Source organism: Biomphalaria glabrata, chromosome 11 (assembly GCF_947242115.1).
Source record: "Biomphalaria glabrata chromosome 11, xgBioGlab47.1, whole genome shotgun sequence".
Taxonomy (NCBI): Eukaryota; Metazoa; Mollusca; class Gastropoda; family Planorbidae; genus Biomphalaria; species Biomphalaria glabrata.
This window is the reverse complement of record NC_074721.1, coordinates 21,428,568-21,441,542: the sequence shown is the minus strand read 5'-3', so window position 1 is coordinate 21,441,542 and position 12,975 is coordinate 21,428,568. Positions and strand designations below refer to the sequence as shown.

At 36.7% G+C, this 12,975-nt stretch overlaps 1 protein-coding gene across 2 annotated transcripts; it reads right to left on the bottom strand.

The window, feature by feature from the left end:
* Positions 1-3,460: 3,460 nt before the first annotated feature.
* On the bottom strand, positions 3,461-12,701 carry LOC106076971 (serine-rich adhesin for platelets-like). Of its 2 annotated transcripts, none has more exons than XM_056045513.1 (2): positions 12,588-12,701; positions 3,461-7,152 (listed from the first exon to the last, which is right to left on the bottom strand). In XM_056045513.1, exon 2 carries the CDS (start codon positions 7,115-7,117, stop codon positions 5,819-5,821), a length of 1,299 nt encoding a protein of 432 aa, XP_055901488.1. In that variant the 5' UTR covers positions 7,118-7,152; positions 12,588-12,701; the 3' UTR covers positions 3,461-5,818. The 2 variants fall into 2 exon arrangements, with proteins under 2 accessions (XP_055901488.1, XP_055901489.1); XM_056045514.1 differs by having other exon boundaries at positions 3,461-7,046.
* Between the last annotated feature and the right edge of the window lie 274 nt (positions 12,702-12,975).

The following is a 12,975-nucleotide window of genomic DNA, read 5'->3' as shown; positions in this document are numbered from 1 at the left end:
CCGCTTACTTCCCCTGCTAAACATATGCATACCATATAGTGTTATAGAGATCTACGGAGCCGTCGTGATTTTGTAACGTGGGACACTTGTTTTGTCATTTCTACTCAGTTCTGTAGAGGATAATCCCGCTTTTAAAACCTTTACATTGATATTGTATTTTTTTTACTTATATATTTGGTATTGATGTGTACATTGGAAGACATTTAATGATTATTAAATTAATATAGCTTCAGAAATGTCTTACTGTGTACAGTGTGTAGTCCTCTGTGCATACTTCATCAGAGTGAAAAGAAGAGAGGTTTTTTCAAAAGTTAAAGAAGTTACGTGGAAAGTTGTAAAATGAGCCAGTAACAAGTTTGTGTTTGGTCACAAAAAGGACATGCTCAGAAAAATGGCACGTCACTTGTGTGAAATGGGAAAAATTGTAATTTGGAAAGACTTTTAAAGGTTTTCTACAATTGAACATGTTGAGTCGTTCTGAACATGTTCGAAAACGCTATGAAAAGTTGAACATACTTTCTTAATGTAATCATTTCAAGATAGACAGTAATGTCTATCAACATTCAAACATTGGTCTACAACAATGTCAATCGGAATATATATTTTTTCCCTTAAAAAAACAAGAACTCTGCAGAGTTTTTAGCATGCCTTCTTATCTACCCCTTTCAGTTCAAGTACTTATCTACCACTTTCAGTTCAAGTACTTATCCACCCCTTTCAGTTCAAGTACTTATCTACCACTTTCAGTTCAAGTACTTATCTACCCCTTTCAGTTCAAGCACTTATCTACCCCTTTCAGTTCAAGTACTTATCTACCCCTTTCAGTTCAAGTACTTATCTACCACTTTCAGTTCAAGTACTTATCTACCCCTTTCAGTTCAAGTACTTATCTACCCCTTTCAGTTCAAGGACTTATCTACCACTTTCAGTTCAAGTTATTATCTACCACTTTCAGTTCAAGTACTTATCTACCCCTTTCAGTTCAAGTACTTATCTACCACTTTCAGTTCAAGTACTTATCTACCCCTTTCAGTTCAAGTACTTATCTACAACTTTCAGTTCAAGTACTTATCTACCACTTTCAGTTCAAGTATTTATCTACCACTTTCAGTTGCGTTACCTCGCAATGTGACCAATAAGAGGCGTAGTCAGAACCAGCACTGCGTGTGAAGTCAGTCCGGAGCAGAGGCTAGGTTTTGGACATTCAGTGTAATGTTGTTGACAACTGTACAGTATTTGTGATGTGTTTGAAATAAAACTGTTACTGTTACTTTGGAGCCCTGAGTTGTCAAGCTGTTTAAGTTGGTGGTGTCGTGTGGTGCAGTTTGCAGAGAGCCTGAATAGTGAGAAACGTTACAATATTCATTGTCTCCTTCCAAAAAGTGAAGCATGTTGGTAGGACTAGTTGGGTCATAAATAGAGTCATTACAATGGGGCATATAAGCGTGCGGGTAGTACTATTTTTGTTTTTGCTTATTTTGTTATTTCTGCGCGGCATTCGCGTGTGCAGGTATATGCGGGAAGATACTGTAATGCAGACAAAGCCGTTGTTGTTAAAACGTTAATTAACAAAGTATAATGAGCTCAGACCTATTGGAACGTCTTGTTTAACTAACTGTACAACTTATACAAGTTCTTTTGTTGTTTGCGGGCAGCTTTTCTTTCAGCTGACTTTCAATAGGTAGGTTGATAACTTCTAGTCCAGGGAGCGCGACAGTGTATGCTGCATGGATAGTGTTACTTGGTCATGCTTCACAAATTAGGTCACTGACTTCAATGTTTGGAATGTTAAGTCTGACACTGAACTAGATATAGAATTATAGGTACACATATGTACACAAGTATAAGAGTGTCGCATTGTTTTTTAGCGGCCCACGTAAGGGGAAAAGCCGCTATTAGGTTTGTGTCCGTCTGTCACACCCAGATCTCGAAACTAGAAGAGAAATGAAAAATATTATTTCACCATGCGATGCGGCTTGAAAAGTTTAGGTGCAACGGCTACTTTTGGTTTTCTAAAAGCAAACCGTTTAGTTTATAAAATTAATTATGCAAACGATTTTTTCATAAAATACATCAATTCTAAAACAATTACGTAAATGTAAGGGAGGCAATATTAAAAATGTCAACAAAGAAAGATACATTTTTGTTTATTTTCAGTGTCACTAAGTCAAATATATTTATAAGGGCCATAGCGATATTGGAATAACATGTTTGACACAAGTGAAGAAAAGTAGGCCATATAATGTCCAAAGTAACTTAAATCATAACATCATGTAAGTATCTTTAAAGAATCAAAGGTACTCAGACTAAGGAACATTAATGTAACAAAGTTTAACTAGTAGATGAATTGTTTCAAATAGAAGTCTATTAGAGCCTCCTTTTTTTTTTACAATAAATAAAACAAAACCTCGGAAAGTTGGAAGATATTGAGAGACAGGATGTCACTACAGAGAAGCAAACATAAATGTACTCTGACATTGTCTTATATTAAATATTTTTTAAAGTAAAATATGAATTAGCATGTCATCTCTTTCTTAGACTTTTATAGGGAAAATGTTGCCAAAGGCAAGGTCTAAAAATGTGCCTCTACCATAGGAAACACATTCATATTTTTTTTTTATAATATCAAGAAAACAAAATGTTACAGACAAACCTTTTAGAGTTTGGCAAGTATTCAAACTTGTAACCACACTTCATTAACTCTGTCCATTATACAGGGGGGTGCAAAAGTAAGTAAACAGTGATATAAACAAAGTAATGTCGCATATATATTTCCTTTCAATTCAAGCATTAATAATGCTTCATTGAGCAAGTAGAGACTTTCTAGCATTTCTTCTTATTCTTTCACTACAATAAATGCAGTAAATATCTACGTGATTTCTCTGTTTCTCTCTTTGTATACTTACTTCTTGCGCTAGACTCTGGCCAAGAGTTTGGGAAAACCAGAAGCTCATCACAGCCACCAAAATGGGGGTCTACAAGGCATACGTTCTTAGCACGCTACTGTACTGCAGTGAGTCGTGGACAACCTACACAAAACAAGAGAGAAAACTAAACTCATTCCACTTACGCTGCCTTCGAAGGATCTTAAAAATAACTTGGAAAGAAAGAGTGTGTAATACTGAGATCTTCGCGAGAAAGGGCCTTCCCAGCATCTTTACAGTCCTCTGGCCACACCGCCTGCGATGGCTAGGATAGTTCGCCGAATGGAGGACAATCGCATCTCGGGCAACTTGCATCTGGGTCAAGGAAAAATGGCCGCCCCCACCTCCGTTACGTGGATGTGATAAAAAGGATTTTAAAATCAGTAAATATTGATACTGACCATTGGGAAGACATCATCAAACTCCATTTGAGTGAGAGCTTGAGAGGTCCAATTCTCTCTTGCAAAAGCCCTGGACAGAAACCCTGCTGTCTTGCGTAATAATAATAATAATAATAATAATAATAATAATAATAATAATAATAATAATAAACTTTATTGTCCGTATGGAAATTTGTATTTACAATTTGTGCATTACACCAACCAAAAAACATTATAACTATAAGAAACCAAAGTGTACATTCACACCAGACTCACTCATAATTTACATGTGACAAAGTTTATACCAGATTGTTCTTATTTAATGATTTGATTGCCAGGGGAACAAAAGAGTGTTTGTGTCTGTTTATCTTTGCTATCGGTGTCTTGTATCTCTTTTGTGATGGTAAAATCACAAAATGCTGACACAAAGGGTGATTCTTTATTTCGAGGATCTTGTTAGCTTTTTTATAGACGTTTGTCTCAAACAACTGCCCAAATGGGGTTTGTTTTTTGCCAATGATTTTACCAGCAGCATTTAGGATTCTATAAAGTTTATTTTTATTTTTAGTGCTCAGATTGCCATACCAGGCAGTGATATTGAAACTTAAAATATTGCAGATATGAGCGTGGTAAAACATAGCCAAGGCCTTTTCGCTAACATTAAACGAGGACAGTTATCTTAGTTATCGTAATCTTTGCTACCCTTTTTTGCTGATATAATCAGTATTTGCAGTAAAATTTAGTTTATTGTCTAGGATAGTACTAAGGTATTTAAAGGTTTGCACTATTTCCATAGTCTCTCCAGATACAGAAACAATATCATTTTCCTTCTTGTCCCTACGAAAATCGATTATCATTTCTTTGTTGTTTTTTTTACATTTAATAATAAAAAATTATCTTTACAGTATTTTTCAATGTGTTCTATTTCTTTGAAATACTCATTTACACCTGAGCTCTCTGAGAGCAGGGCAAGAAGAGCCGCATCATCAGCGAATTTTGTAAAGGAGCAAAAAGGACTATCGGATTGAAAATCATTGGTGTAAAAAATGAACCACAATGGCGATGTCACAGCCCCCTTATTTTTGGTTTCCCAGACCTGTTGAGACGGAGATCAGCAAGTCTGGTGCAGTCAAACAGCAGCTGGGGCTCCGTGAATCGAAAATTGGCCATAGCCGTGATAAATATGAGCCAACAGGACAGTGGCCTGTCCTGCACTGTGCTATAATAGCTTGCTCAGGCCTGGACAGCCTCCACCACGGGGAAGTGCGGTCAGAGCGCCTCATGCGCTCCCACCAGACTCCACGGGCTTTTTTTGGGACTTGTCCCAGCAATCAAACCACTTTTCCATTTCTATTTTTTTTTAATTATAGCCAGAGCATGATGAAAACTTACAGCCTGTTCAGTGGGTGGAATTTGCCCTCCCTGGTGGGCCAAGGAGTCTGCAATAGTGTTGCCAGTCACACCTATGTGACTCGGTACCCACTGCATTATTACAGGGGTGCCATAGCGTTGTTTTATGTTGTGTGAAGCCATGATGACAGTGTCGATATTGGGAGGCCATGGTCTGGGGCTTTGCAAAACCTGTAGTACAGATTTTGAGTCAGTGACCACAAAAATCTGTGTTGCCCTCAAATGTCCCTCGCCGAGTTGAGAGTCAATGACTTTTAAGTCTTCGCAGACTGCCATGGTCTCCGCATCGAAACTGGGAAGACATAGCCTTAGACCGCAATAGTTGAAGAGAGACGTTGACCAAGAAAGCTATAGACAGCGAGAAAACATGGGCCTCAGCTCTTGAAGAAAAGCGTGCCACACGGAAAATGGCCAACTTTTCTACTACCAAAGCGAAAGCCACATTAACCTGAGATTTCGTAATTTATTCATACATTTGTCACAAGTAAAACTGCAGAACTAAATTGTCGCATAGTAGCCATGGAGCCATGGAAATAATGCATGAAATACAAACATTCACATTTCGGTACTGTTGAACAAGAAGTGTGTAGGTTACATAGAAGCGTAGTGATGTTTTGCTAAAGTAGCAAGGATGAGTAAAAATAATCCCCTCTTTCAGACCTTGTGGCAGATGGCCTACGGTTTACTAGGGTGTCATGTGGCCAGCACAACGACCAACAGCCTTTACTTTTCCCAACTAACGTCAGAAACCCAATAGAGCTGGATGGACTTAGAGGCGTTCAGAGATCCCGAAATTAAAAATCCCAATTTTCACCAGGATCCGAACCCCGGGTCATGGTTCAGAAGCCAAGCGCCTTACCGCTCAGCCACCGCCCCTCTAGAGTAGCAGGAGGATGTTAAAACTGTATAAGTGTTGTTACTGCGGCACTGGGGTAAAATTATACATCTTAATATACATATTCACATAGATGCTAATGGACTATTTTCATAGATTCCTCCGCTACAATAGCCCCCTATGTTTTCTCTGAATTAAATTTAAAGTTGGAGTCACACATTAAAACCCTTTGATTACAAAACTGGCTTAACTGTAGCAGTAACATCTTGCTATAGTATTGTATCCACCCTGTTGTAAATCTGAGTCTCATCTGTTGTAACCTGAAGCTGATCGTATATGCCAGTGGGATCAGAGAACTTATTAGCAAGCCCATTCAATGACTCGTAATGATTGATGGGATTTTCATTGCTTAGAGCGTTGTATGTGTCCTCAATAGAAACGGAGGGGGCTCTTAAAGCGCTGTATGCGTCACTTAAAGTTCTTTCGGGTATGATTTTAGAAGTCGATTGAACTTGATGAGAACTATGTCCGGGCAAAATCTCAACTGGATTTAAATAATCACTGTCCCTTGTTGCACTGACTGGGCGTGCACTAATATTATTGTATACGTGTAATTCATTGTATGGAGTCTCATTCACAGACCGGACATCTTTCACGTCCAGCTCATCATAGGAGAACGATTGTGTGCCCTTGCCTGACGTGGTAGAACGTAGTCTATGTCTGCATTTCCAAACTAAGAAAATAGCTGCGGAAAGTAGAAGAGCTCCTAGAATAGAACCAACGACAGCACCGACAATTGTTGCAGTTGAAGGGGAAGATTCAGGTGAAGAGGATGCAGTAGTTGATATTGATGTGTTATCAATGTGTGGGACACTCGTTGAGGTGTCTGAAATGGAAAACGTTTCTGTGGTGTCAGTCAATGAGCTGGTATCATTCATATCTTTGAAAGTGGATGGTAAGTCTGTTTCTGCTTTTGTGCTAAGATCTGATGTTGTGTCTGACATTGTTGTCAAGTCGTTAATTGACGTTGATGCTGTATCTGTGGTAGTCTCTGCTGAAGTTAAATAATCTGTTATTGTATCAGAATTGGTCGTGAAATCGGTTATAGACGTTGTTGTTGTTACTGTGGTAGTTTCTATTGAAGTTAAGTAATCAGTTATTGCATCTAAAAGAGTAGTGCTGGCTGTTGTACTCTGTTCGGATGTTAAATCATGCGATGCATCGACCATTGTTGAAATTGATGTTTCAGTTGTAGTGGGATTTGTTGTTGACTCACTTGATGTATCTGGTGTTGTTAAGGTTGTTGAGGTTGATATATCTGTTGTTGTTTCTGTTATCATTTCTGAAATTGTAGTTTCCACCGTTGAGGTGGATGTAGTCACAGTCGTGTTCAATGTAGTGACTTCCGTGGTTTCTGTAGTTGATCCACATATGCAGGGTAAATAAAACATTAGAGCCATGAGAAGATATGGACATCTTTGTGACATGTTGAGAGACCTGTAAAAGATTCCAGACATAATTTTGGCATATTGTGAGGTGTAAATTTTACAAAAACAGAATAAGCTCATCTAGGGCAGCATGACTATAAAGCGTCTGCGTGTCCCTGAAAAAAAAAGTAAAAGATATTTGATGTGTTTATGATCAATGTGTAAATCATATTGGTAATTGTTTATTGCTTTATATTTTGTAAGTATTTCATTGTTCTGTCATTAAGATTCAATCTAGATAAAATGTGGCGTGTAAACATTAGTTATACCCTAAAAGTGATTTTGTTTAGATAGATTAAATCAATACACTCTGTTAGGAAAAAAGTTTGTACATGTTATTTCTTTCAGACCCAATCTCGGATCAAGATGAAAATGTGCACAATTATCTCTTGTACTTTACAAAACTAGAATTGATTAAAAAAAAACGATTAGTTAATTAATTATTGGTATTCAATTATTTTGATTAGCTCCGAATAAGGGGAATAAATGCTACTATTTTTGAGGCAGTGATGTAAAGTTATTTACCTTATTTGCTTTTCTACTTCCCATTCTTTGACCAAGTTTAAAAATGTTACAGAATTATTCATAGTCGATGACAATACATGAATCAATCAAAATAGTAATCAATTAATTAACCAAGTAATCAATTAATTTTGTTTATATAGAAAAAAAGAATTTATTCCTACAGTCCTCAGAGATTTATTTCCCTTATTTTTGCGGTTCTTCCCCTTATAAAGCTTTGTTTTTATATGTTATTTTATTTTCTTACTACAACTCTATTTGGTGTCACCTGTGGCAGTATTTCTAAAACTGTGAGGCGCCCTCCCCCACTAAAGGAGTAAGACGTCCTGACAAAAGATTCCGCGCCCCGGAACCCGCTGAGCAGCTTACAGCGCTCCCCCAGACCCCCATGTTGGATGGAGGGAGAACCTGCTTCCTGTTAAATACTATCGCAGTAATCTTTTCTAGTTAGGAAATGACTTTAAAATAGTCCCTGTGATACATTATTTCCTAAAAAAAAAAAAACTTAAAAAGCTACCTTTAATAAACACATACACTCCGAATCTAAACTTATTTAAGTGTATATGCAAAATTATGTTAATTTAAAACTACTTAGGTTTCTTAACTTTTTCTTTTCATTATTTAAACCCTTCGGACGCCACTGTGTGAACCTATAGCGATCCCACAGTCCCACAGCTTGCTAAGGAGGGTGCCAACGTTGAAAGTTTGAGAAACACTGACCTAGAGTCATGACCTCACAGAGAAAATCTTGTTTGGATGTATGCAATAAAGAGGCAATAGATACAAAAGAATACTTTAAAAAAAAACAAAGCTTATCTAAGGGATGGAACCGCTAAGTACAGCCATTTTATCTTATTATTACGGTATTTATATCTCTTTAGGCTAGTGTTGTAACCCTGCCTTGCACCAGTGCTTGAGGCGCGCACGAGCGCACTAGTGAACGAAAACAGGAAGACGCTAGAATGGAGAGAAGAACAGTGCATCAGGAACTGTGAAGAGTCTCAATGTTTGGGAAACTAAGAGGCCAACTTTTGTGCTGCCTGAAGGTTGTAGTAGGGACCTGAAGTGAAGCGGGGAAGGCTGTCGTTGGTCCACATTCAGGTTATGTAGCAAAGGACTGGTATACTTAGTAATAAGACTCTGAGGAAGCTGAAGGATGTTATGTGTTTACCCTAGTGAATAAACACAACTATTATTTCCTGTTAAACTGTGTTAAACTTTTCCGTGAGTTCCTAACCTAAAGTTACAACACTATATAAAACAAAATTAGGCTAATTAAATGATGAACTAATTGGTTACATTTTGGATTAATTTGTGTATTGTTAACGACTATGAATAATTATTTCAAAATTTCAACTTGATCCGAGAATAGGAGTGGGAGAAAAAACGTGCTCAATACGTAAGAATGAACCCTAACCATCTATCATCAAGTAGCATTTATTTCCCTTATTTTATTTAGGGTAACCATACAGTACCCGCCTTTCTTCATAGCGCTTTTTCTTCTTTTTCTCTCTATCACATTTTATTTCTAAAAGAACGAGATCTTATAAGTCAAAGTGGAAATCACAGACCTATATATGTTATACCTAGAATGGACTTAGAGTCGAGAAGAAGTTTCAAAAAGCTGAAACAGGACGTTGTTTTGTAAAGTAGATATAAGAAGTTCATTTGTTGGTTGTTTTTTTAACCCTAACCTATGTAACTGAACATCGAAAATAAGACACTCTCGTCTCATAATTATTATTTTGCAATTTTTACATAGATGATCTAGATCTTAAAAGATCTGGGTAATCAATCTATTTAAATGTACAATCTAAAATCATAGGATGATTAAAATATCCGACTTTAATTATTTCGATCTAGATTTAGGATTTTCGAAACATTATCTTAATGGAAACTAACAGAAAATGGCGTAAATCTATATTTCTGTGATTAGTATTAATAATACCCCATTCTAGTTAAAAATCCTCAAAATCGTTCATAGTTCCATAATAAATCAATCTATAATAAGATGGTGCGCAAATGTTTAATTACGTCTATTGAATCTTTAAAACTCGTTCTTGTTTGCAAAGAAATATTTTAGTATACTGCGGTAAGCCTAGTGACGTAAGCAGCGTTTTGGGTTAGGGTTAGGGTTAGGGTTCACGTCATGTAAAATTTTCAGTCATAAAATATTCTAGCCAAAATTAATTTTTCGATAATGAGGCATTTTCAAACCGATTTAACGGTCGACCTCGAGTTTTTCCGATGTAGCCAATGAGTTGAGAATTTTTTTCTCACTAATATGCACATACCTTGAATTTTAAAGAAAATTGTTAGAGCCGTTTTCGAAATAAAATATATATATAAATATATATACAAGAATTGCTCGCTTAGGAGTATAGGATATATATATATATGTCTGTGATCTGATCATTATCGTATAAGTGTAGACATAAAGCAAATTACTCTGTGATGAACTTTCAGTGCGAATATTTCCAATGTTTCTATTTTAGCCAAAGATGCAAGCATTTCATACGCCAAAATCAAGTGTATCAGGTTCATCAATATTCTTTGCGAAGTACGCTTTATAGTATTGAATTTTTTGAAACACATGTATCATGGGCGTAGCCAGGCCCCCCCCCCCCCGAAATGAAATCCCCCCCCCCCCCCGCAGGATCGGAATTTAGTGACTGATTTTTTGCTTTGATTTTCTTTATTTTAGGTGAGATTTTAATACTAAACCATGACTCGCCCTAGCACAGCCAAGGGTTTTTAAGTTTAAAACCCCTTACCAGGGGTTTTTGAATTTAAAAACCCTACCAGGGGGTTTTGAGTTTAAAACCCCTACCTAGCGGGTTTTGAGTTTAAAACCCCTACCAGGGGGTTTTGAGTTTAAAACCCCCTACCAGGGGTTTTAGCAGTTAAATCCCCCTCTTCTATAAAACAAAGCCAAAAAAAAATGCAAACAACAATCCCCAAATTCCAAGAGCACAGGTAAGGAAGATTTTGATTTTAAAACCCCCTCCAAAATTTACGATAAACCCCCTCCTCAATATAAAAAAAGCAAATTACACGCTCAAAATTTTGAAGGGGTTTTGAGTTTAACCCCCCCCCCCCCCCCCACCCCCTCTTTAGTATTGTTTGAAGCTACAAAATACCTCTTCAAAATAAAAAAAAAGCTAATTGCGCACTCAAAATGTTATGAGGGTAGCTAAATGGGTTTTGACTCAGTTTTGAGTTTAAACCCCCCTTCAGCGGGGTTTGATGGTAAAAAATACCTCTTTAATATCAAAAACAAAGTTAATTATATACTCAAAATTCTATGAATGTAGTCAAAGGGGTTTTGAGTGTAAACTCCCCTCCAGCTAAAAAATACCTTTTCAATATAAAAAAAAAACATATTACACATTCTAAAAATCTATGAGCGTAGCTAAATGGGTTTTGAGTTTAAACCCCCCGCCAGCGGGGTTTGAAGTTAAAAAGTACATCTTCAATGTAAAAAAAAAAAGCAAATTACGCACTCAAAATGCTATGAGCTTTGCCAAATGGGGTTTTGAGTTTAAACTCTCCTTCAGAGGGGTTTGATGCTAAAAAATACCTCTTTAATATCAAAAACAAAGTTAATTATATACTCAAAATTCTATGAATGTAGTCAAAGGGGTTTTGAGTGTAAACTCCCCTCCAGCTAAAAAATACCTTTTCAATATAAAAAAAAAACATATTACACATTCTAAAAATCTATGAGCGTAGCTAAATGGGTTTTGAGTTTAAACCCCCCGCCAGCGGGGTTTGAAGTTAAAAAGTACATCTTCAATGTAAAAAAAAAAAGCAAATTACGCACTCAAAATGCTATGAGCTTTGCCAAATGGGGTTTTGAGTTTAAACTCTCCTTCAGAGGGGTTTGATGCTAAAAAATACTTCTTCAATATAAAAAAATCAAATTACACACTAAAATTATTTGAGCGTAGCCAAGCTAATTGGGGTTTTGAGTTTAAACCCCTCTCCTCCTGATGGTTTTGAGTTTAAAATCCCTTACAGAGCGTTTTGAGTTGGAAAACCTCTATCTTCAATATTATTCTAAAGCAAACTAGAGTTACCAAATTCGATGACTGTAGCTAAATGGGGTTTTGAATAAAAAAAAAAACTCGAGAGATTTTTTAGTTTAAACCCCCCAATAGATGATTTTGACGATAAAACTTCCCTTTTCGGTATAAAATCTAAAGCAAACTACAGTTACTTAATTCCAAGAGCGTATTCAAGAGAGATTACACATTTCTACCAGTGGCGGGGCTCCATTAATAAAGTGCAGTGAATAGTAATTTGCGAAATTGTAAAAACACTAAATGTGGCTCAACAAAGATGTCTAAGACAGATTTTAGGAGTCAGTTATAGAGATCGGGTCTAAATCAAGGACATGTTCTCCGACTAAATGAATTACGCATAATAAGAGTTGCGATGACATCCTATTAAGTACAACTTGGCGCCACACATTCATGGAGGTCCTCAGAGCAGATGGGAAGAGGCTTCAGACATTACCAGTGACAGATTTTTGTGGAAACAGCTTGACGGCAAACGCGCTGAACAGCACGGGATGGTCTAAGTCAGTAAGAATAGCACATTAGGTTTTTGAAATAAAACTTTTTAATAGCAGGAAAATGCACTGTAGATACCTCAGAATACCTCAGAATATGCATTTTGTTGGCTTTCAATACCAGAATTAGTGCGGGGGGAATCTCCCCCCAAACCCCCCCCCCCCCGAACAAAATCCTGGCTACGCCCATGACATGTATATATATATATATATAATGAATGCATCTATTATGATTCAGAGCTGAAAGAAATGACTATTGTAGAATCAAGCTACCCATACATATGCTGTTCATTTATTCAGTGTAACTCTGGGTGAATAATAAAGCGTGGTCTTTGGTAGATCACCTGACCAATTATTGGTGTATTTTTATACTTATTAATAAAAACCGCAACACAGACAAAAAAAATCCCTGATGACATATTAAATATTTAATAATAGTTAAAGTATGCGACATACCTGCTCCTGCTCCTTGTAGATTTATAAAATAACAGAGTGAGCATTGTAAAAAAAATAATCACAGATTTGACTTATGTCAGAACTCACTGCAGTATCTCACGTTGTCCAAGAAGTCATCACACATTGACGTGTAGCACAACCTGAAACCTTACATATAACATACATTCCAAACATAGACTACGACAGTAGTTCTTAAACTGTGGTCTTCGCTCCACCGCGTCCAAAGAAAGATGAAAATTGTATACAATTAAAATAATCTCTTTGCTCATAGCCAGGAAAAACGATTGAAGAATTTGAAGAAGAATAAACTGTATTCATATTTCTATTACGAACTATTCTACGATGACGTCATTGTTAACGCTTCTTAGTAAAACAACAATGATTGTTA

Excerpts from the sequence above, each read along its gene's own strand:
- LOC106076971 (XM_056045513.1), bottom strand. The coding sequence starts at position 7,117 with ATGAGCTTATTCTGTTTTTGTAAAATTTACACCTCACAATATGCCAAA.